This window comes from Haemaphysalis longicornis, unplaced genomic scaffold (assembly GCF_048455015.1).
Source record: "Haemaphysalis longicornis isolate Haplotype H1 unplaced genomic scaffold, Haemaphysalis longicornis Haplotype H1 scaffold_5, whole genome shotgun sequence".
NCBI lineage: Eukaryota > Metazoa > Arthropoda > Arachnida > Ixodida > Ixodidae > Haemaphysalis > Haemaphysalis longicornis.
In genome coordinates, this window is record NW_027526385.1 from 81,335,201 (window position 1) to 81,360,525 (window position 25,325).

The following is a 25,325-nucleotide window of genomic DNA, read 5'->3' on the forward strand; positions in this document are numbered from 1 at the left end:
CTTGCTCCCGTCTTGTCGAGGTACAACCACGAAAAAAAAGTGGCGGAGAGGGGGGTGTAATTTGTTTTTCGAATCTAGGCACCCCCGTCACTTTGGGCATAACGAGCACGGAAAAAAGGGGCTGCTTAGAGTCGAGTAAATGTGGTATTTCTGGGCATGCGCATTGACCTGTGCACCTGTCGTCACAGCATGGTCAAAGGGACGAGGGGAAGAGAAGGTTGTGTGGGATGGGGAACAGCATTGCGGGTGGGCTGGCTGCACTTCGGTGCGAGCACTTATTTGTCTTCCTTGCCTTCTGATATTTTGGCAGCAGAGCGCGCAGTAATTTGGGCATTTGATGGTATTTCGCGCAGCAATTTCGGTTGACGGGATCACGTTTACACGATTCTTTTGCCAGGTCCCCCAGCCAGATGACATTGACCTTCACGGGCTTCTTCGACCGTTCACAGAAGAGTAAGCTGAAACGCTTTTCTCTAAGCTTAGGACAGCGACTACTGGTTGTCCCGATACGAACCAACTCGCGCACTGTTTTTGTCTTGCTTTGAGCAGAGGACGTGGTCACTGCCGAAGCAGTCATCCTGAAAATTTGCAGCAAAAAAAGGAAGGAGCTGGACCTCTCGCTCTCGGGTAAGCAAATGGATTTGTGGAAGTTGTAAGCCTTAGAACGAAACAGGGGTGGTTCCTAAGGTGTCTTATATTTTGCTAAACACATACTAAATCTATTGGCTCTGTGGAAGTCTGTGGGGTAGCTGTGGCGAATCGTTGAGCGCAAATTAATTCACATGCTTGTCTCGTTTAAACTTTACGGGGAAATGCAAGCACAGCTGCCAAATAAGGAGTGCTGAAAGTGGTTCTTTCGATGAACTAAAAATTGCGGGGCAGAACGGGCTTTCTGTGAAGTAATGTCATTTTTTATCAACCCTTTCGAGCTGCCAAATAAAATGTAATCTTAAGAAACCCGAATCCGTGTCTTGGCGTGCATGCAGATCATTTTCAAAACGTAAACTGTCAAAATCGTGAAGCATTCGGGAATCGTTACTCTAAAAGCTAAACCTCATTGGAGATTGGCGGTAAAACATCAAAAATCCTTTGACGGCATCCTCGAAGTTCAAAAGCGCAAGTTCCGGTAATCGCCGAGTCGATTTGGACCAAATTTGTTGCATTGCATGGCATGGCATGCCTGAGAGTTGGCGGAAGCCGACGAACAGGGAACAGTGGGCAGAGAACAGCGGGGGGTGAGCACTGGCTCGCCTCCGGTCGTCACAATGCCCCACAAGGAGACGTGTCGCTGCGACGGTGCAGCGTTTGGCAGAGGGTTGTTGACGGAAAGCTGTCGTCACGCGACAGCGCCCTTTGTCTCTCACGTGCCAGTGGGGACCTGCGAAGTGCCGCACAACCCGGAAGCAGGGGTGGAGTTGAATGCGAATGGCGGGACGGTGTCCTCGTCTGCGCGCCAACGGGACCACGGTAACAGCACTGCCACCGCCACCACCACCACCACCACCACGGTGATCACGGTGCCCGGGAACAGCTTTTGCCCCAACGGGACCGGTCTCGTGCGGTCCTACGTGCTGCTGCTGCGAGTCACCGCTGGCAGTCAGATCAGCGAAGGCGACTGTGCAGGTCAGTCTCGCTCTTTCGAATTAGAGAAGATCAAATTAAAATACATTCTTCGGAATTCCTGCATAAATTGAGTTTGGTTGCTTTCGTCGAACACGGGTGTCAACGCGTTGTCTGCCTGATGGCTGATTGAGTGAAAGCACAGGCGTTAGTATCAGACAGAAAGAAAAAAATCTCTCGGGCCATCTTAATTAACGTGAAACCTGGGGAGGGGCGAAGCATGCAGTGTATGAGTGTATTCTTTGTGCCTTGGCGTTTTTGCCAACGGAAATGAAACCGTTGAGGGGGGGGGGGGGGGGTGTATACATCTTTGCTGTAAAAGTTTCTTTGAAGCACGAAGCTATCTAGCGCGAGGCGTGAACGACTTTCCTGGTGTTTTACTACCGTGACTACACGAGACGACGATTACGGCGGACGACAGGAGACGCCAACGGCCCCAGCCCTTAACTCTTTTGGGACCACCGGAAAAAGTGATGAAAAAGGGATGTCTCAGTACAAATTTTTTATTACATAAAGCAACGGCATCATCCTGCCTTAGCATATACCAAAATGCAGCTTATTATATGTTCTTTGACATACAATACCAAGTTTTACTTCAACACTGACGATAGAACCATGAAAAAATCTGAAAGTAAGAACTTCGTAAAAAAACTACTGAAAAAGATAGAAAAAAGCGTAAAAATAAAATATTAAAAAAGAATAAAATTATTTCAGGATATACAAAATGTAACACAACACTTTGTTTCTTCATCGCGAAAGTTTTATGCGGCTAGGTGTAACTGGTTTTTTGTTTTGTGTGTGATCTCTTATGCAATAGGGCCATGGCTGCGTCATCGCCCAGGTACACGCCGGGCTCTCATCTCGGCGAAAACTAGATCCGTTTCTGCGCTGGTGGCAGGAGATCACCACCATAGGTAGTTAACACCCTAGCAAACAAATATAAACCAGCCAGAACATATTTCGAGCGCACATAACTACTCCAGAGCCAATTGAAACCGAAACCAACACCCACCTTTGAGCGCGATTTGATGTTCCAGGCTGATCGACGCCTGAATCCTCACTCGAGCTCAAATCCGATCTCTAAAGTTGCATTCCGACTCTTCACTGCCACTCTCATCATTAAAATCCACAGTAGAAGGTGAAGATATGCGAGACGAGACGAGGCGGATTTCTTATCGCGCTCGCGCGAGTATGACTCCATGTTTGTTTACATTCGAAACCACTGACCGTCAGAATAAAATATCTGATGCGTTGCCGCCTGGCGATAAAAAAGGAAACTTCAGAAAAGAGAAAACTCCAGGTTTCAAACTATCTTCTAGATGTCGCTAGGTGTTCCATCGAGCGAAAATTTGTATTCTGCAGGCTCGCGAAACCATCGATCATATGTGATCGATGGCCTATGGAGCGGTCCCGAAAGAGTTAAGACGGCTCCTTGGGAAAACGTTCCATAGCACAAGAACTTGGCAGCAGGGAGAAGTGGCCGCCCACGCGACTGCACCACAGATGAAGGAAGAGAAGATTGCAGCCAAAAGAGCGGTAGGGCAAGTGGCGAAATTGACCAATGTCGTCGACCCTCCCATAGCACGGAAGCAAGAATGGGCAGCAATGCAGCGCTTAGGACGTTCGCGAATCCTATAAATCCAATTTAATTGCTTTCTTTGAATGTGGGCAACAATTGTCGGCATATATTTCTTTGCTCCAGTGACATTCCGCATTGCCTTTTACGGCAAGCTTATTTGAAGGAGCGAAACTCCCCAAGTAGATGCTGTTCAGCTGTTCGGTGGACATGCGTCATAGCTTTCTTTGAATGTGGGCAACAATTGTGGGCATATAGTTCTGTGCTCAAGTGGCATGCCGCACTGTCTTGGTGCGCACTCCTAAGCTTATTTGAAGGAGTGAAACTCCCCAAGTACCATATTGACTCGCGTAATGAACCCACTTTTTTTCCATAAAATTCAGCATTAATTTGAGGGCAGGGTTCATTATGCAGGAAAAGAAATTGCAACAGATCTTTAAACGTTGAAACTTCATATAATAAAGTTGCTAAGAAAAGCGCTGTCAGAGCCTTACCATTTTCGTAAAAACACGTAGGTAATTATGTAATGAAATTTATATTTTATTTGCAACTCGCCACCGTCCCCCTTCGCCATGGAGCTTCCCTCCTCACTGAAGTCGCTTGCGTCCACACTTTGTTGTCGACACCGTCTTCCGTGCTGTCAAGGCACTCCAAAATTTCTTTTCTGACACTGGCAAACTTCCCGGCTTTGGGCTCACGAAACACACAGCGACCCCTGTTCACCGCCCGAAAACCTCTCGTTTTCGCCCGTAGCCTGCACGCACTCTGTAAACACTGAAGTGCCACACAGCTGCGCCATTTCCATGTGCAATGCATGCTCCACCACCGTAGTTTAATACGCCGCGCACCAGGAGCACAAAAATAGGTTGGAACACAGCTGAACAACAAAACCACGGAGCATAATGGCGAAGTCGCGTAACAGCAAGAGCAGAGGAGTGCGGAGTACGTTTAGTGCTTTGTTTGCACGCCGGCGGAACCAGCCCAAACAGCAAGGAGCAAGGAAGGAGTGCAGAGTGCGTTTTGTGCTTTTGTTCACATGCCGCAACGTTTTTATGGCGCAAGAAGGCTTGTTTTGCATTCAACAGGTGGCGCACCGCAAGCGTGCAATTTTTAAATTGTAAGCCACGGCATTCGCACTCACACCTCCGGCTACGCTTGAGATTTCTTTTTCTTGGAATGCATTTTTAGCATTTCTGCGCGTACTGTAGCGCGATATCAAGTTACTGCGATCGCCTACAGCATCAGCAACCATGCTGAAATAAAAACATATTTCTGCCGCATTTTTCATTCAAAGTGACAAAAAAGTAAATTATCAGCAAGAAAAGTGGTGGGAGGGTTCATTACGCGAGTAAATACATGATGTTCAGCTGTTCGGTAGACATGCATCATTTTTGCTTGGCAGGGGTCACATTTGCACACTGTATGTGGAAACAAGCCTTATATACAATATTTTCTTGGTACATATTAAAGGGGCACTGACACAAAATTTTGAAGGCGAGATAACGTCGGAGATAGATTGGTGGGAACACATATACATCATCTGCAAAATATCAGCGGCGAATACAGCCTAGAACATATTTAAAATCAATTTTGAAGTGTGCGAAACGCAACCGAGCAGCCGGCAGAGGACCACGCGCAATTGTAAATAAACAACATCCAAACACGTCACGAGTTTGTGTTTGCCGCTTCCGCACTACCGGCGTTTTACGCGGGCTCGCCCGGCTCGCCGCTCCAATCGGAGGGCCGGAGGGCGGAGCTTCTGCTCTCGAGAACGAACGACCCGATCGTTGGCGGCGGAGGCGCCGTGATTTCGTCAGCTAATCGGGCAGCTGGCCGCGACCAAAGTTCTACAGCGATTCCAGGCACTCTGTTTCTATTACTGTTTATTTCCATTGGATGCGAAAACGCGCCGGAGGCACGAAAAGCCCACTGAGCTAGCCGCACGGTCGCTGTGCAGGCGGCGGCCACGGCCGCGAAGTGGCCCAGGCCGGCGCAGGTAGCTCGAGTGATAGCTTCTTACCGCTGCACGAAATTGTCCCCAAGTCCCGACCATAGTGGCTTACATGAGAAAGGAGTTAATGATGCGATGGCGGGTTGCATTAAAAATTGTCATCTGCACCGCTTACGAGAGCGGCACTCGAATATCCGCCGCAGTGCTGAGCCGAACACATCTGTAGGCGGACCTGTAGGCAGACCGGCCGGCTGCTCCCAGCGCGCGTCTTGCCACCCACCGTCTCGAGCGTCGCGCGTCGTTCTTTAGCCGCGGTAGCATTTGCACTCGCAGCGCCTGCGTCACATCCACGGTCGCTTTTTAATTAAGCGCCTCACGAGATCAGTATGTGGGGGCATTCGCAGAAACTGCCGTCGATGCGGATTCGACAGTGCTACGGCGGCTCTGCTCTGTGATATCCCTCCGACGCTCACGTGGTCAGCTTTGTTCACACAAAATCCACAAAATCCATCGTTTCGCGGCACTCGCTGAAACCGAAACTGCGACTGACCGCATTGAAAATGCCTCTTATTAAACAACCGTCGCACGCTGAAGCAAATGAGGTTTCTACAGGTTATAAGTAGGTCACTAGCTACTTATCGCAACGAAAAAAACAAGATGCTAAATTTTTGTGTCAGTGCCCCTTTAATTATCTCTTATTCATGGCACCAAAATATTTTCTTCTGGCAGCGAAGCAGTTCACTGTAACAGGGTGCGGCCAAACCTGCATGTGGTTTGATGCAGGTAACATCGGCTGTATACATTGTTTACCCTCTATGATGGCGCTAATGCCTATTTTCTATGTACTGAGCATAGGGGTTTGCACTAAAATATACAGAGGGAAATTTAGCGCTGCAGTCATGTGTCACCGTGGGAACGTTGACAAGTGTTTCATTCTTACTTTGCCTGGCCTGCTTCAATTTTTCACGTGTGGCTTGTTAACAGTAACCAGTTCCCAGTGCGTTTCTTCAGCCCAGAGCAATTGTTTTTTGAATTCTCCAGCCACTGGCTTTTTATGATCTTGTGCACAAGTCATGCCACGCCAGAATGTGCAGCGCCCAGAGTGTCTTCACGGGCGCGCTGTTCGCTGAGAAGCCTGGCTGCTTTTTCATCGTGGGTATTTTTTGGTGGTGCACTTCGCAAAAGCAATGATGACTTCAGTGAGGTAGAGAATTGCGTGCCTCTGTCAGGTGTGCTGTTTCACATGCTGCTCAAATATCGGCAAAGAAGTAGCAAGCAGAATGCAAGAAAAAAAAAATATATATCCTTTGAGTGGATTTTTTTTTTTCTTTTTCTTTGGTGAAGAGGTTGTTGTTTTCTTTGCGGTGCCAGAAACTGGCAAAATAGTTTCGGACAGTTAATGGTTAAAAATGGTAACGGAACTTTTCCCTGTGCCTCATCACCATAGCCGGCTGTTCCTCCGCAGTGCGCCAAGAGCACGTTACTGCGAGTATTTTGATCGTGACAACAGTCTTTTCTCTGATTTTTCGGGCTTAATGTGCTTTGATAAGCTACTTCAGCGATGACCAACAATGTGGGAAAAAGCCAACGATGTTGCGCATTAAGTGCAATCTCCTTTCACGACACGCGTACATATTACGTCCTGGTTTATTGCTTCAGGGGAGTGATTCATTGCATGAACACTATGGCCGTTCTTAACTTGTACACGAGTATAGACGAGCCAGGTTTCTCTCCAGCGCGTCTCGGCATAAACCGACATTGCGTACCGTGCCGGTGAGGTTTGGCAAACCTGTGTCTGCACCTTGCAGAGCCACCGGTCAAGAAGGCGCGGCGGAACGCGTGCGGGCGTTCCACCGCGACATCTGCTGGTGGCAACGGTGCCACCACGGAGGAGAGCCGCCACTACGTGGGTGAGATGGTGGTGTACGACCAGCAGCGGTGCCTGCTAACGGACGGCGAGTACCAGCTCCGGCTCAGGCCCTGGGGACCGAAAGCATCCCCGCTTTCCCGAACAGCCTCCTGGGAGAGCCTTAACCATGCCGAGGTGCGCTCTTGGCAACGGACATGCAGTACCTGTTCAAGCTGAAGCTTTGTTAGTGGGGCTGATATCCATTTTTAAGAAGCTAATACATTTACGCATAGACCGGTTGGTCGACCGAAAAGCTCTGATAAGATTTCTGGGCACGCGGCGCTTGCGTGAAGAAACCGGGCTTCCAGTGGGTGAAAGCGGTTACTTGAAAATCGAGAACAAAGGAACGGTTTTAGATAAGACAAATACACGCATCAATGATGAAGGAGTGCAATAGTATATTTTTATCTCATAAACCACGGATCGGTATACATATAGATGGTTCGTTGACGTGTTTACTTGGTGCATGAAAAACCGTCTCATGGGTTCGTTCTTCGTTTCGCGATTTGGGTCTTTGAAGATTTGACGTCGATTGGATGCACTTTGACTGAAGGTTCGACTCGCTTTTGACGCATTTTTGAAGTTCGCGCTTCTCTCAACGTTTTTTAGGGAGGGATGGTAAAGTTTTTGTTGTCTAGGGCTTGCGAATAGAGCTCCTCCTTTCAAGCCAAATCAAATGCACGCACGTGTGTCGAGGTCTCGTTGAATGTTCAGGGTGTCCCCGAAGTTGGTTGAAGTTAAAACTGGAGCCATCCGCTATGATTCGCCTTATAACCCAGCTGTATCTTTGGCGTGAGAAATCCCTAAAATTTCAAAAAGTCCATTTGAATGCGGTTTTAATTGCAAAAGAACGGAGTTTAATATTGAGCATTGTACGCGGTGCTTGAAATATGCGTGTGGTAATTGAATAGCTTTCGAGGATGTACTGCTATGTCAAATTCAGGGGTGTTGTCGGGGTAGTTAAAAAAAAAAATGAACGTCTGACTTTTTCTCTTGAACAAACCAGTGAAAAAATAAAAACGCTGCCATGAAGGAAGACAGTGAAAAAGAGCACTAACAAAAGAGCTGAGGTGAGTTTGATGCAAATGTGCTCCGAAAACGTATTAAAGAAAGTGAGCTGAAACTTGAATATTATTGACATCAAAAATAATAATTGTGCAAGAAAACCTCTGCACTACGTCATACCAAAGTGTTCGAAAACTATCCCGAAAGGGTTAGTGGATTGCCCAGACACTATCTGAGATTACAAATACTTTGGAATCTGCACTATTTGATTTGTTCAACAAGTTCGAATATGTGTATAGGTATTCGTACAGCCCTACATATTACCATAGAATACGACAAACTACGTGCATTCATATAGCATTGCATCGTTGCTGCAATCATCGTCATAGCAAAGAACCTGGGGGTGTACATGTCTGTTGAAATCGTAATCCTTTGTCATGTTCTTGCGCTGATCCTTCCATGAGACAGTTAAATGCCTGTACTGTCACGCTGCATTGAATACGGTAAAGCCCGCTTATATCGAACAGCACGAGGATTGTAAAATAGTTCAATATAGCGAAAATTCGATATAGAAAGTGAAGCAAAAAAAAAAACTTATATGAGAGCAATCTTGCCGACGGAGTCACGAGCTAACGCTGAGCTCTTACCCTGCAGTTCACTATTGATACGACACTTTCTCGGAAAGAAAACATTAATTTATTGGGGCGGAAGAACTGCGTGAGTGTAGCCTGCTTCTTGGAGCACAACACGTTGCTGGTGACTGCTTGCTCCACGGTATCTAAACAGTCGACAAGCTTAAGACCGCTGCCCTCAATGGCACTGCAGTATCGCCGTAGCAGGGCTGCGGCAGCGACAGCTTCGCTTGTGCTCGGAAGCTGTACGAAGTCCTCGGCGTCTTCGACAGAGCGGAGACAAGCATGGATACAAGTGAATAACGGCGAACCCAGCGAACCGAGCAAGTGCGCGCAGCGAGTGGCGCGGACTTGAAGTTCAGTGACGCCGCAGCCCGCAGCGCCCAATGTGGCGCTTTCGGCTCCAACGGCATGCATGCGTGGAGCTGATCCACTCTGCCACGGCTGGTTTGGACGCGCCCAAGATCGCGCGGGAGTCGCAAGCGACACCCGCGCCACTCGCTGCGCGCCGATGTATTGCGGAGAAAGCCTGCCGCATGCCTAAGGAGAGCGAAAAATCCCACGCGGGAGAGTTCGATATATCCATTGTGAGCAAAATCGCGTTCGATATTAAAAGTTTTAAATGCATGTAATTTTTACCAGAATTATACAAGGGTTCGATATAGGCAATAATTCGATATATCCGTGTTCAGTATAAGCGTGTTTTACTGTAAAGAATGGTTCTTTTCTGGTGTGCTTCATCTCGGCGTTTTTTGCGCTGCGCTTTTATTACGTCTCGGCACCGAATTTCCCTGCAATACGCAATTCTGAAGAACTTCAAATGAACAAGCAAGGCAGCAGAGCCATGGAATAGGGAGGACCCGCTGTGTTCTGGTGCTGAATAGTTTTTAAAAAAAATTAAAGCAGTTCCACTCAACGTGAAAGCTGTCGGGAAGTGCGGAGCCCGCCAAGAGGGGCTGTGGCACCCTCTCTTGACTAATTTCAGTATCAGCCTGGCGTTGATACCGAATGGGGGCAAGATAGGGCGCCGCAGCCCCTGAAAAGGCCTTTAAAGAGATGCTGAACTGAGTTTTTGTTAATTTCGGGCAATTCATGCGATAATTCATTGCGTTGTCCCTATCTCATATTATTGTACACTTACATGTGGCCTAGCAACAGCAGCGTCTGTGCAACGGCGCAATGCAAAGATCACCCCCAGTACTTTTGCCTCTGTGGTGTATTGGCATACACATTAGCTTCGTAACACAAGGGACCCAGGTTCGATTGGAAGCCAGTGGAAGTGGTTTTCTTGAAGCTTCTGTTTTGGTGCATGACGCCTTGACGAGCTACGACAAGCCAGGCCCCTAAAGTGCTCTGCACTTAGAACTGACAAACAACGCAGCTGCCACAAAGCCAGGAGAAAGCATGGCAGTGTCACCAGGCTCTAACGCGGGCAGCTTTCACTATTTAAGGGGACACTGAAGTGATTTGTAAACATTGCGCGATTACTAGCGCAAATTGTAGTCCGGAGTCCACAGGCCATGTTTCGACCACTCTGAGCGCATTTACGCGAATTTATTTAGTAGAAAACTCGATTCGAAAATGCTGTCCTCCTCTCTGCACCCTCGCCTATTTTCTGTAGCGTTTTCGTGTGACGTCAGGAGGAGATGAGCTGGCTGCGCTTCTGCACGGCTCGCCGACCTTCCTGCAGAGTCAGTCGGCCCAGCGTTTCGTCCGCCGGCCACCAACGAATTTTCGCAATTCATTTACTCAGTTGAAACGAAGCCACGATACATTTGTGAATGGAAGAATGTGCGTTTCTTTACTTTGTTGTTTGTACACTCTATCAAGGTCTACGTCCAGGTCGCTCCACACAAGCGCTGCACAAGCGCACATGCGACGCTTCGCTGACTGGTACTCTAGTAGGAAAATCTAAGGCCACTTGAAGGCGGGAGAACACTCAGCAAAGTCAATATAGATACTGAGGAAATAAAATCAACTGAAACTTACCGTACAGCGTAAAACTAGGACAGGAAGCACTTTTTTGCGCTGGGTGAACAAGCACAGTGGTCAGCAGCATGACCACACATCTGCAAACGCTTTTCTGTCTAAGAAATGCAATTGCTAGACGTGAAATATTGTGGAAATTTGGGGGATGCTTACTGCACAACTGCTATACAAGAAATAGTCACCCAAGCTGCTTAAAACGCTAAAACTAAATAAGTGTAAACTGGTTATACATTATATACTTTATATTTCCACTATCACCAGCGCTGGCCCGTGGCCGAGTGGTCTCGAGCGCTAGGAATAATATTTTGCAAGTCGAAAGTTCGAATCCCTGAGGGCACTTTTTTGTAAGCTGATTTTGTCCGTTTTCAGCCGATGTTTTCTATACTGAATTCACCATTTTTGCGCTGTAACGTTCATTGCTCCACGCGCGAGTTCGCAGAACGCGTGCAGGCTTATACTGACGCACTGGAGAGTTCTCGTTGGCGTGGTGTTGCCATAAGCACCGACTGCTTGCGGGCACAGTCCCGAACTAGCGGACCCTTGGCCTGGTGCGAACACACCTCTTACGATACAGGATTGAGTGAGGCAAGCTCGAAATATGGGGCTAAAGCGCATGGCATTTGAGTGTCTGCGGTGACGCGGAGGGCGTTCATCCACTGCGTAGGCCTCGGCTAGTGATTGCTACAATTCCAAGCCGTCCTGGGAGGCTTATCTTAGGCATTCTACAGCCGACAACATGGCAGAAGCGTGGTATGACGATTACTGAGATATCGAGAATGTCCATCCAACGATAACGTCGGATGCCAAGCATGTTGTTTTACAGAACTGAAACCGAAACTTGTTTGAATGCTAATTGTGGGCATTGGCCATCTCCTCCCATCGTCACAGCGTCTAGTTGGTGCGGCCGCCGCAGACAGCGCATGGTAGTTTTTTTTTCTTTCGAGCTTTAATAAATAATTACCGACTTGTCAATCGGATAAATGATGAGAAGTGTGTTAACTTGAGCCAGTCTACACAGTGCAAGTAAAAACGGGAGCTTCACAAATTCACTTCAGCGTCCCTTTAAGGGACAGACCGATTTCTGTCGAGTATATTTTCTTTATCCCAAATGAAAGGGCATCACTTAAAACCCCTTAACCCGAAATGGTTTTGCTGATAGCACCCTAGAATTTTTGACATCGGAATTTTTAGATCTCCCAGCCAAATGTGTCCTGACAAAAGGAATGCTGGCAAACATGACAGTGAACCGTGCGGCAACATACTTTTAACTGTACATGAGATGAAAAGAGGTGTTTAAAAACTTGGTCCCGCCTAAAACAACAATAACGTGCAGCTTTTCATATTCCTTCTTGCAATTTTTGAATCATGCGTTGAAATCGACGGAATTGTTTGGACACGTAACGTTGTGTCACACATAGACGCCACATAGGGCCACCTTTCATAGTTCAGGAAGTTTAGCACCGAATTAAAATTATTTCTGCCTGTTTATTCAGAAATTCCTTGCGATTACTGTATTTTCATTCACCAAAAATGCAAAAATTTCAGTGACGAAGTAAAGGTGTGGATAATATGTAGAGTTCTTCTTTTAGCTCAGCTTCACGGCAATGTGCATTGTGCCGTGAAGCTCCTACGCAGTAACTCTGACGAAGCCTTCCGTGGCAGCGATTGCGCAAAACATACAAGGACAAGGAAGAAAAAACAAGGACGACCACACTCTAACAACTGAATTTTATTGGAGACTTGTGGCTTTCGCTCTGCAGTCAGCGTATTCTGCTTGCTAAGTATACGCTTTTTCTCTCTACATGGTATGTGGTGTGTTGCTTGAGCAGTAGCTTTGGTGCAGCCTTTCCTGTATCAAATGTGCGGGCAATACACAAGGATTTTATTTCTCTGGCAGGCTGGAAGTGGGGGTGTGGTTTTATATGCAGGGGCGGGCTATACGCGCAAAAATATGGTACCTCAGTATATAAAGCGCTATCGTTCTTATAAGCTAGACGACATGCACTTAACAAAAATCAGTTGCCTGTCTGTTTAAAAGTTGAACTCAATGCCAACACTTGTGCCACGTTCTGTTTCCCCGAATCCCCGATGACCATCACAGGGCATTCCACCTTCTTGCACTGCCCAGGGGAGCCGGCCACTAGACACGTTTGAGAAGTGCCCCAAGGTCTCCTTCCAGCTGGTGTGGGGCTCCGCAGAGGAGGAGGACGAGGAGGAGGCACCGGACCACAGGCGGAACACGCGACCGGTCCTCTCGCCCGTAGAGCTGAATGTGACCGAGCCGAACCACAAGTGCACGCGCAGCAGGCGCAATGGTGAGCAGTGCGGCTCTTTGAGGTTACTAAACGACTCCCAGAAGTTTTGTGCGGTCTCTGCAGCTAACACATTTTGCGAGCTGTAGTGCAGGGTGGTGTGGCCTTCAAACAACGAAAATCACAGAAAATTTGGAAACTTTTGCATCTTTTAATTTGAAATGTGTTGGTATGTTTTGCTTTGAAACTTTTATTTTTTAATGCACACCCCAAATGCTAGTTTACTTTACTTGGGTGGGGGGAAAAACAGCTGAAATAATAAAAACTAAGAGAGTCCCGGGCCATCTCCACTAACGTGAAACTTGGGGAGGGCCGAAGCATGCAGTGTACAAGTGTAATCGTGGCGTCTTGGCGTTTTTGCCAAAGGAGCTGAAACCGTTGGAGGGGTAACGGTGTACAGCTCTGCTGTAAAAGTCTCGTGTCTTTGAAGCACGAAGCTCTCTAGCGCGAGGCGTAAACCAGTGTCCTGGTGTTCTTTTAGTACGCGTTACGAAGCACTATAGCGCGAGGTTTAAAGGAGTTCCCCGTTTTTAGATGCGAAGCGTCTCATGCTCGGGGCTGTGTCCCTAGCCCCCTCCCTTGTTGTTGTCCGCCGTCCGCACTCTACTGCGCATGCGCGTCTCTTCAGCCCCGCCAGCGTTTGGGCTGACGTCAGCGCAGTTCACTATAAAAAGAAATAGTTACGCGGCGCCCGGTTTCGATCCCACGACTCTCTGGCCGCAATGGGAGGTACGTGGCGCTCTTCCCACTGCGCTACAAACCGAGACGGGAGCATGTGCTACGAACGCGCCTTATGTCCTTCACTCATTCAAACTACGTCAAGAAGCTACTGGTACAATGAAGGCACGCGAAGCTGAACGGCGACGGAAACGACGAACTGAAAACTAATGGGAACTTCAGTCGACCCCATGGCTGCTTCGCATACTACTCAGGGTTCCCCTACGGGAACATGGTGTAATTTGTTTTTTTAGTTCCGTGACTACATGAGACGACGATTACGGTGAAAGGAGACATCAACTTCACCCCTAAAAATGGTTTTGGACTCGTCTTGGTTTTGATTTTGAGCCTCACACCAGGGCTGGGCAGAGATGCTTCAAAATGTGTTCTAGAATACAAGTATTCAGTACATGTGTTGGGGGCCTAAAATACAGATACCACGATACATTTAAGCTTGACGTAACTGGATATTTCAGGGATGCTTCTCAAGGCACAGACAAAATGGGTTCTGAAATACAGATATAAATGCTGTAATACTTTTTTTTTTCCTGCGGCGTCATGTTAAAACACGTTTATGAAGCGTTAGGTATTTCAAAATCAATACATGCACACAATCGAATCACTAATACAATTGAATCTTGAAGAGAATTACATAACTTCACTCGCCACACGACAAAACATTAGTTGCACGTAAGCAAAAGCAGCTTCGCAAACAAGCTGTCTTGAAGACGACGTCGATTTGGTATGACCACGATGCTCGAAAACAAGAAAAGTTTCTCTACAGCTGCAGTAGAGCACAACCTTGTGTTATAACGAACAAACAGTGCCTCCACAGCTGGAAAATCCTGCAGCATGGTGAAATCATTCCTGATGTTGTCAAGGTATCGAAAGACTTATGCTCAAGCATGCGTCTTCCCTCACGATCCTGATGACGGGAAGTCTTCATCTTCAAAGTCGTAAAAGCCGTGGTTCGTCGTAGCTGATGACACCTCATCACACGAGTCATTATAACGCAGTTCATAAGTTTATGTAGCCCACAAGAGCAAGCTTTCGAAATCTGAAACTCCAAGTTCATTTGAGGCCCACCCCATTTTGAAGTATGGGTTTGCGCACAATGCAGTTACTCAAATCTCGTTACTACAAACCCCGCGTTAAAGAATTTCTCAAATTCACGGAATATTTTAAGAATCCCCGCCAGATTGTGCATATTTTCAATGTAAAAATATTTCAAAACTACGAATTTCGATATAGTGCGTATTTCAGAATAACGCACGCAATTTATTTTTCGTATTATAATCGAAGAACATCAGTATTACATATTTGGCTAAAAGTAACAGCGCTGCAATGCTCGCGTAAACAGAAACCACTGTTTCTCCGAGTATTTCGCAACTGCAGTAGCATCATCACCATGTCGAGTGCCAACAGCTAGCGCCACCACAATTCTGCGGTTTAATGTGCAGTAGCCTAGCATGCCTAGCCTCTTTTCTCTATCGTGTTGTGGGTGACGGTGGCCGCGGTCTGCTGTTCTTCACACTAATCGCGTGTGCAGGCAGGTACCATATTTTCTCGCGTAATGAACTCACTTTTTTTTTTAATGCACAAGGTAACACTTTCGTTTGTACATGGTACATTCACCGTAAGTAGCACACACACTGGGCCAAAGCTTTGTACCATTATATTTTTCTGCTCGTGTCTTGTGTTTCTGCAGCATTTTTCACAGGCACTCGTATTGGCAGTACAGCTTAGTGAACAACTGCCAAAGTTCCTTTGCTGTTGGTGCCCGTAACAGAACTTTGAGAAATGTTTGTCCCAGCACTGAAGTTTGGTGGTGCTGGTGATGATAATGGTGCCGCACCGTCTTGGGCATGCAGAGAAGTATCAGAGCAACCCACCCCTTGGTGCTCCACCGAAATCTGTGTGGTAGGTGGACAGCAAAGAACTCCCAAGCCTAGCACAGCAGCCACACATGCCACTAATCTATCCCAAGGGAGCCCTTTGCCATCTTGTGCAAACCCTGCAAGTTGTGTCGTCCCCCTTTCTCGCAGGGGAGCTGTTGAAGGCAGGCCAGCAGCAGCAGCAGGGGGAAGCAGCTGTTCCCAGCGGCCGACACCAGGGTGGCAGCAAGGGTGGACTTCAGGCCCAGCAGCAGCACCGTATGCGGGTGGTGTACCAGTTTGTACACCAGCAGCAGACGCGGCAGCAGACGGAGGCCCGGGCCGACCTGCGCTGCCCTTGGTGCCTGCTCCAGTGCCGCTTGCTGGCCGCCCTGCTCAAGCACCTCAAGCTCTGCCATGGACGCTTCACCTTCACCTACGTGGTCAGTGCACCCCGCCCCTGTATAGCCCTGTTGGCCCTGTGCCATCCCCATATGACCCCGTTTATTCCCCGTGTGGTCCCGTATACCGCCACCTTCTTCAGACAGTCTCATCTGTACGACCCCATTTGGTGCAATATGTCCTGTTTTATCCCTGTGTTGTCCTGTCCAACCCGTGTGGGCCCTGCATAATGCTTGTATGGTCAAATTCAGTACCCGTATGGTCCCATCTAAACCCTGTACAATCCAATCCCGTTCCCGTGTGGCCCAATTTAACCCCTGTATGGTTCTGTCTAGCCCCCGTATGACCCAATTCATTAATCCACGTATGCCCTGTCTAGCCACCGTTTGACCCAGTCCAATCCCCGTATGAACCAATTCAATCCCCGTATGGTCCCGTCTAGCCCCCGTATGACCCAATCCAATCCCTGTATGGCCCCACCTAGCCCCCGTATGACCTAATCCAATCCCCATATGGCCCTGACTTATTCTCGTGTAGTCCCATCCAATCCCCGTATGGTCCCGTACATGGCTGAGCTTCACGAATGCTCTGTTACGTGTTGTTACCCTTCTGCAGCGTGTACGGGGATACTGATAGGCACTTGTGAGGTGTTTTGCCTTTCTCACTTGTTTTTATATGTCTGTGCTGCCGTACAACATTTGTGGCCTTGTCTGTGTGCACATAATAGCTTTAAGACGTGTTGGAAATGAGTTTAGGCTTACTAGGGTGCTTGCACACCAACAGAAGGTACGTGGGAGTGTGGTACTGTGCATTTTTGCCCTCATGAGTGCCAGCAACGATAGCCTAACATCGCCGCTTGGTGTCAGACAGGAGTATGCTTATTGTTGCCTGCGGAATCAAAGGTGAGTTTAGCCTTCAGTGAGTGCCTGCTTCAGTTGTAAGGATCACAGCCTTTATTAGAGCATAAATGGCATTAGAAAGGAAAACTCGTAGAGATGAGATGCATGTGTGCATAAAGGGGTTTCATTCGCAGAATTATTGCTCAACAACTGCCGATAAATGTAGTTTTATGGTGCTGTGATTTCCAAGTTCTAGCTCGAGGTTGTTCTTGCGATAGCCTTGCGACTGCACTACTTTTTCCTCATTTCGTTTTCTTGTCTGCAGCCCCACCCCAAGGGAGCGCGCATCGACGTCTCGGTGAACGAGTGCTACGATGGCTCGTACGCTGGCAACCCGCAGCACCTGCACACGCAGACTGGATATGCCTTCGGCAGGAGCGGTCCCGCCCGCCGCACCCCGGTCACCTACGTCATGGCCTGCCGGTCAGTGTTTGGCCGCTCTAGTGACTTTTTCCGGCAGGGTTGGGGTTTGTTTGCCAACCACAGGGGCCATACGTGTGGTGGAGGCAGGGCAGAAGAAAATGCCCTTGTGATGAGGTTGCAGTGCACATTGGGCAACCTTTGCATGGGTTTCTTCAATCAGTCGAGCAAAGTAACACATATCCTTCCACTACAGCACACACCTCTTTGTCAAGATGTGGCTGTGGTGTTTTAAGTGCAGAGCTCTGAGCACTTTAGGGCTTTCTTTGTCGTTGTAGCTCGCTCGCGGGACTCAAGTAGAGCCGGTGTTCCGGCATAGCCGCTGTCGTCGCAGCGTAACCCAGAGGTTTCGAATACCAAGAGGTTTATATAGTCATAAAAGCCTTTGAAACTCGTGAAACGCTGGTGCTTGTCATACATCTTCCCGTTGTTTAATGCAAAGAAAACTGGTGGTACATTGGAGGCAAAATATACGCAATCAACCGGTAGCGCCCGCGTTTATTTCGTTAAAAAGCTCGTTGGGCTGGTTTTACTGGTAGTAAGTGAAAAAAAAGTGGCAGTGCAACGCCGGCACAAGCGGGAGGAAAAGCGAGCTCAAAAAGAACAGAACTCCCGCTGGTACAGTTTCAGGCAGGGGGCACGCGAGCGCTGCGGTGGTGGGAAATTTGAATTGCATTGGGGGGTAGCAGTGAGCGGATGACGGCGCTACAGCCCGGTGTGGCGAATTACTGCTCTGCACTTCTGAAAGCTTTCACATTGAGTGGCGCTACAGCCAATTATGGCAAAACACTGCTCTGCACTTCTGACAGCTTTCACATTGAGTGGAATGGCTTTGATTTTTAACCTCTCCCTAGCACTGTGACTGAAATGGGCTGCTAAAATGCCAGCCTTGATAAACTGTGGGCTATAGTGGGTGATGTATAGAGGTAAAGAATTTCCATGGTTTGGGCAGAGCAACAGAAAGAATACACAATGCAGTGCCTCCTGCCTTGTGTACTGCTTCTGCACTGTTCGATTTTGTGTTAATCCTTCAACTTTATTCAATAGCCCATGGTATTAAAATTTTATTGCTGTGTAGAACTAAATAAATGTAGGTATAGCATAGTGATACATCTGCTTTTTTATAGGCTGATCAGTTATCAGTGACCAGGGGTGAGACAGCTGCGCATATTGCGCAGTTTTGATACGAATTTGTTTTCCTGCGCCAAGCTGCTCCAAAAGCTTGAAAATTGCAAAAATTGCGCCAAACTGCTCCGAAACAGTTTGAGAGCTAAGGATTTTAATGCTCCCGTCAGTTGCAGCGGAAAAAAATGCTTACTGACGGCATAATTTTCCAGCGCCCCAAGGTAATGGGGTTTGATTGATCATGGAATAAAAAAACCCGCATAAAATTGTCCCCGAGATAGTTTTTTCGGAAGTCACAATGTAGGGTTGGACATGTTATATTCTGGGCATTTTTAAAGTTTTCCCATCAAAAACCATTGCAAAGACCTGTAGAAAAAATACTTATGTATACTGAGGCGACAAACTACTTGTGCGAGTTGATGAAACAATGGCAATTTTCGGAGCGCCGTATCTCCGGAACGACATTACTGGGCGCCGCCATCTTGGTGTGGTGAAGATTAGAAAGCATGGCCGCCGGGCGAAGCAGTTGCTCGTGGTTCAGGCAGAGAGCTCTTCGCCGATTCGTACTGTGTTTTTGGTTATGGGGGTGGCTGGATTTACATTTAGTCGTTTGATCTGTTGCGGGGAAGTTGCGCGACTTGAAAGACGGGAGTTCATCAAAAACGACCTGGTGCCCGCGAATTCGCCATGTTTCGGCCTTGACTGTGAGGCGCGGTGTGGGCTTGAAGTGAAATTTCGGACCCCTTGTGGTGTTATAAAATGTTGAGTTATTTTTGCCTTTGACAGCGAGCTTGCGAGCGGCGGGAATGGGACGATCGACACTGAAGAAGTGGCGGCGCAGGCTACATCGCCGCAAAATGTTCAAGCAGTGTCCTACAGCGAGACGGGCTAATATTACACGCTAGTAGTCATAGGCGTGCGCAGAGTTCTCAATTAGGGGGAGCAAAGTCTTACCGCTGCGCCCCCCCCCCCCCTTACAGAAACTCCAGACATCTTCCCACTAAAGGGCTCCGAACGCAGTGCAAAGAGGGGTGGTTATAAATTTTTTATTTCAATGCGATGGAATTGCCATTTTTACTTTAATGTGTTACATTGGCAAAATATGGGCCAATTTGGCGCCCCCCTTCAGATGATTAGGGGGGGCAGCCGCCCCCCCCTCCCCTTTTTGCTTCCCCTGTGCACAGGCCTATGCTAGTAGTAATGGTTCATCTACCTAAAGTGAAATTTATTGCCAAAAGGGAGGTGGCTAAACATGGCTCAAATTATGATCGTAGTGAACATGTACCTTAGGGATTGAAATGGGAGGGCTGGTGGGGTGCGACGACTGTCACCTCGTTTTTCGGTACTTTTGCCGTGGCTCTGTACTTGTGCGTAAAGTCGAGTATAATTACAAAAATAATGATTTTGGCATTCACATGATACTAAAAATGCCTTACGATTGCTTAGTTTTTCAATTCGATATTTGCAACAGCACTCCACGCTATCTATGCATAATGCCTAAAAATTTTTTGGTTTGTGAAATGCAGTTCGTACCTTGTGATACTCTGGTAGAAAAAAGTGTATTGAAAGGCTGTTTCAGTGTTATGTACGTTCAAAACCGATTAAAAAGTGCGCTCCCCCTCCTCCCCCCCTCCCCGAGTAGCCAAAATTTTTATTTTTTAGGCTCCTAAGGTGACATAATAAATGTAGCTAACTGCTCCAAATCAAGGTTCTGCTGCTCCAAAATCGAGATTTCGCTGCTCCAAAAACTGCTCCCAAATCTGATTCAGCTGTCTCACCCCTGAGTGACTGAAGTTCAAGTTTGTGAGCACTAGAAAACATGGACAGGCTTTCACTTCGGGCATATTTTGTTCCCGATATGTATGCAACTTTCAAGTGCCACGTGTGTTCTCGTGTTTTTGGGACCATGTGTTTCCGCTGCGGTTGTTAGCACTGAACTGCAGGAGACTTGGCCCTGATTTAGTTGGGGCCCAGTGCACCTTTGCAGGTTAATTTAATGTAAGAAGAAAAGTATTTTCACGCAGTTTACTTCTGGCAAATTCGCTTTCTCTGCCGTTCTGGGCTTTAATCCAGAGTTGGAAAGTTTTAAGCAAAGCTTATCACTCCAGGTTGCACCCAAGAAACGGTTTGTTTCTTGTAGGAGAATCAATTTGACCTTTAAGCTCAGCCAAGGTCAAGCCAGCCAGTGCCTCGTGTGGTTGCACAGTGAAAGCATCTAATTGCTCGTTCGTTCCATGGGAAGAGGTGTAGACGTCGTGCCATCACAAAACGATACACAAGGTGGGGCTGGCTTCATCCAAGTTTGCCGCGCATTTGTGCCGACTGTTCCAAGCACTGTTTGTGTTTTGTCTTGTGGTGCAATTGTATGCACGTCCACTGCGCGCTGTTGGCACGAAAACCAAGCTATTGTTCCACAAACTTGGTTAAACCTGCGTCACTAGATAAGGTATCAGAGTACCGCCGCTGAGGCATGCGAGTCTGCAACGGCGGCCGTTTTGTTGTTCATCAGTGTTGCAAGATTGCCGCATCTACGGCCTTGCCGTTCACTTCAAAAAGGCCGTTTGTTAAGAGCACTACCGAAGATGCAGCAAAATGGCATCTTTGGACGCGCTTCTGCTGCTGTAATGCTGTGTTATCTCTGACTCACATTCTTGACGACGTCAGTCGCGCGCAGCTGCAAGGCAGGGAGGACAAGCTATGCCTACCAGAGTTGAGTTGACTAAAACGCATAAACAACAAAATGGCGGCGCCCATGAACTGTCGCAGTGTAAACAAATGTCGCGTAACGCGAACTGACCAATGATCATGGCGGCAGCACGGAACAATTCTGTATTCTGTATTCCGATACCGATATTCTGTATCCTTATTTGGTGACACTAGATTCACTGTGTTCAACCATGGCGAACCTATACCTAAATTGTGTCACCCTATGTTGTATTCTCAGATGTTTCGCTGGTCATTCACCTTCAGAGTGGATTGGCTCATGATTTTTGCTAGGCCACAAATAAGTGCAAAATATATAGAATAAGGAAAAAGTCAGTAATTGATGCATTAATTGCGCCAAATTAACGAAAACTAAATTCAGTGTCTCTTTACAGGTCTTTTCAGGGTCTGTGGTGCCCTCTCTTGACAACCTTCGGTATCAACGCTAGGCTGATACAGAAATTAGTCAAGAGAGGGCGCCACAGCCCCTCCGGGTGGTCTCTGCACTTCTTAACAGCTTTCACGCTGAGTGTTAAGTGGAACTGCTTTTTTTATTTTCCCCCATTAGGAAAGCATTGCCTGTAATAAACTGTGCAGTTTTTTTATTTTTCACGAAACGTCATTGTTGCACATTTGCAACGTGTTTGTGCTGGTTGTGAGGTCTTTTCTTGTCTTGTCCCTTGCAGGCCCAAGAGGGCGCCTCTCAGCCTGTCCGAGTTCCTGGAGCAAGATGAGCCGGACATCGACCAGCCACGACCTTACATGTCGGGTCACAACAGGTACGTGTGTTGGGCACATTTTTTAATGTCCTCAGCCAGACGGAAAACACGGCCCTAGTCACTGTCGAAAGCAAGCTACGAACTTATCACCCGCGCAGCTTTCAGTGTCGTAGTGATGAACCTTGGCTGTGTTGCTCTGCTGTCTTGCAAACGATTGCGCGTTGTAGCTGTTAGGAGGAAGTCTTCTGGGAGTGTGCTCCAGGTGCGAGTCAGCTCAGCAGAGCCGGCATGACCTTGAAGCCAATCATGTCCCATTATGTGGGCACTTTTGTGGGATAACGGGTCTGCCACAGCTGTGGTTGGGGGAGTGTCTGTATGGAGGAGGAGAAAAGTTGGTTTTGCCTCAGGATGGGACAGCCAGTGGTTATCTGCCCGCACTAAGCAGCTGACCCAGAGTGGGAAAAAAAAAAAAAACTGTCCTAGTGGTCCTGCCCAGGGTCGAAAGAGTACCTTGGTGAGAATGTTTGGGGAAGCGAACGGCAAAGACTTTTTCAATATAACCTTTCCAAAGATTCCCATTTTTCCAAGATCAATGACTACGGGAGCCTGAAAGTAGCCCATCACCACAAAAGACTTGATTTCGTCTCGATAGATTTGGTCTTTGCAGCTGATGCTGGTTATTATGATGCCAAAAGTAACTTGTTTTGTGTTCCCAGGCTTGTTGTAACATTCCATTGCTCACTCAGTCCAACTGCCGTGTTCCCTTCTCTGCAGGCTGTACTACCACACAGAGACGTGCCTACCTGTAAGGCCACAGGAGATCGACCGAGACAGCGAGTCTGAGGATGATCCAGAGTGGCTCCGCATCAAGACCCAGCTGGTAAGGGCTTTGGCTGTATCTCTGTGAGCAGTCCACTGATAAACTAGGTACAGTCAAACCCTGCAATAACGAAACCACTGGGGAACGCCAGAGAAATCCGCTTTTGCGAAGGTGACACTTGAACAGCACGAAAATCACCCACAAGCTGAATGCTTATTTCCATAAGCAGGTTAATACTACTTTGCGAGCCTTGCCTTGCAGCAGCTTCAGCTCGGCTTTCACACTACAGGGAGTGGTTCATTGCTAGTCGACGGCTTGCGTGCCTAAGAAGGACGAAATCGTGTTGAATGCGTCCGAAACAGCCTGCAGGTTCGCCTGCTCTGCACATTTTTCTCCTTGGTCCTCGGCACCGATCATGTCTGAGCATGCAAGCAAAGTCCAGCCTTTTGTACAGGCGGTCTAAACCAACTTTTTTTTTTTTTTTTCCCTCAATTTTAAACAACGGGGTGCATTTCGTTTTCTATCGAGGCAAAATGCAATGCTTCTGGCATTGTGAGCCACATTACTCGACCACCGCAAAAACCTCGACGTTGTATTGTTTACTTGGCTGTGTGCCTACTTAGCGACTTGTGACTCACAGTCGTAGTTTTTCCCTACATAATTTAAACTGCAAAAATTCTCATTTGGTGGGAATTGTAGTTCAGCAAACTAGTGTGCTTACAGCCTCCTATTCCCTTTATTTGCTTCGTGATTATAGATTACTATAACGCTAGATAAACCTGTGATAAGAAAATTCAATTTGCATGCCAAATGCTGGTGTTCAGTGGCTGTGCATAAGTCGTAAATAACCTCTTCTTTAGTGCTTATGCGGCACACTGTGAGACCAAGTGTGGATAGGTTGATACAATGCTTCTGTTGACCACTTTTCATTTTCATGTATTGAAAACCCACGTGTGGCATGCTTTTGGCGAATTGGGTAGCTACGCAAAAAGGAGCTGCGAAAATGCTCAAAATAATTTTTGTCAGCTTAGTGCTGGCCCCGATTTTTATTTGTTTTCATTGAGTTTTAAAAATTGCTACAAAAGATTTCAGTATGGGACGCAACTCAGGAGTGCAAACTTTCGGCTTTGCCTCTTTCGATGTTGTGGCTGTTGTCGGCTTTGTGCGTGCGGCTCTGAACGAGTGCCCCATTTTCAGATGATCGACGAGTTCACGGACGTGAACGAGGGAGAGAAGGAGCTGATGAAGATGTGGAACCTGCACATCATGAAATACGGGTGAGTGTGCAGCCTTGCTGTGGCTGCAAAGCATCATTTACAGCGCTCTGGCTGTGGTGAACATTAGTAGAAGACTCTGCTCGCTGAAGTGGAAAATACTAGGCCGGGAAATGTGACGGATAGTGGTGAGGAGGCAAGGAGCCCACGAGCAAGGTGTGGGGAGTGTCCTCCTCAAGAAAAAAACGCCTCCCATGGTCAGAATCTCAAACCTAGGTCCCTTGTGTTACACAACCGGCGTCTGTTCGATTGCGCTATCATCGTAGTCAACGTGCTCAGCATTTCCTTTGGGTTCGTAGCGCGGGCGTTTGCTTTAAACTGTGGCAGTTTAGATTTCAGACTTTAGGAAGGTGGATTGTGGACTTTGATTTGACTTAGTTTGCACGGAGAAAGCTTCGGTGCTTATTTATCGTCCTCTTAAGAAAAGGGGCAGGCCTAAGAACAGCCAAGTTAAATGAAGCAAGTGAAGACCACCCGCTCCACTGTTTCCTTAAAAAGAAGTCCAAATCTTGATCCTTATTAATGTCTTGCTAAGTAAGAGCCGAGAGCAGAATGCAAACATGCACGAATAGATCGGAGTCAAGCGGTGGAATGGATGCGAGTGTTGTGGGGAACCCAAACTTCGTATTCACAAGACCGATTCGCAGGGCGTTGTAAGAAATCATTTCACGGGACGAGAAACGTCTCACACCGACCGATTGTGTCTCCCGCAGGTTTGTGGGTGACTGCCAGATCGCCCTGGCGTGCAACATGTTTGTGGAGCAGAAAGGGCGCGAGCTGATCCGGCGCAACCTGTACCGCAACTTCGTCCTGCACATGTGCAACCTCCTCGACTTTGGCCTGGTCAGCGCGTCGGTCGTCTACACGACGGTCCGGCGACTGCAGATGTTCTGCGACATCAAGGACCGCCGGTTGCGCCTTCCCGCCGCCCTCTGCTCGTAGCACCGAGCTGGCCGGTCTGGCGACCGGCGAGGGAGCAACCGCGCGGCCAAGACGTCCAAGCCACGCGGTCGTTGAAGACGAGACCTTCCCCGTTTGAGTGCGGTGGCTGATTCCGCTGGGTTGGCTTGTTGTCTGGAGGAGAGAGAGAAGAAATGTGGCAGGTTCGTGTGGGGGTTGTTTATTTACACCAAGTGCAGACTCGAGTGACGGAGGGGGGCCACTGTTATTGTTTGTTTCGACGTCCATGATCACTATGTTTTGTAGGCACACAAGCGTGGCTAAGTTCAAAAGGTTGGTAGTGTATGCTGGGTGGCATGTGCGATTTAGAGGGTGAAAAACAGTGCAAGGGTGGGGACGAAGTGGTTCATTCTTCAACTGATCATTGATTTAGTGGAAGTAGTTGTATATCTGAAACACTTTCATGCCTATGATGCTA

At 47.8% G+C, this 25,325-nt stretch overlaps 1 protein-coding gene across 3 annotated transcripts in view; it reads left to right on the forward strand.

Moving 5' to 3' along the window:
* Su(z)12 (Polycomb protein Su(z)12) overlaps positions 1-25,325 on the forward strand; it is a 35,589-nt gene extending 10,264 nt beyond the window's left edge. Inside the window, exons 5-15 of one of the 3 annotated variants that reach the window (XM_077670833.1) lie at positions 398-453; positions 550-627; positions 1,348-1,623; positions 6,956-7,191; positions 12,784-12,997; positions 15,757-16,028; positions 17,152-17,309; positions 21,821-21,913; positions 22,628-22,733; positions 23,871-23,950; positions 24,661-25,325. In XM_077670833.1, coding sequence (XP_077526959.1) covers positions 398-453; positions 550-627; positions 1,348-1,623; positions 6,956-7,191; positions 12,784-12,997; positions 15,757-16,028; positions 17,152-17,309; positions 21,821-21,913; positions 22,628-22,733; positions 23,871-23,950; positions 24,661-24,889 — 1,798 coding nt within the window. In that variant the 3' untranslated portion in view covers positions 24,890-25,325. The remainder of the gene's footprint in view (positions 1-397; positions 454-549; positions 628-1,347; positions 1,624-6,955; positions 7,192-12,783; positions 12,998-15,756; positions 16,029-17,151; positions 17,310-21,820; positions 21,914-22,627; positions 22,734-23,870; positions 23,951-24,660) is intronic. The other 2 variants (XM_077670834.1, XM_077670835.1) reach the window with 2 other exon arrangements.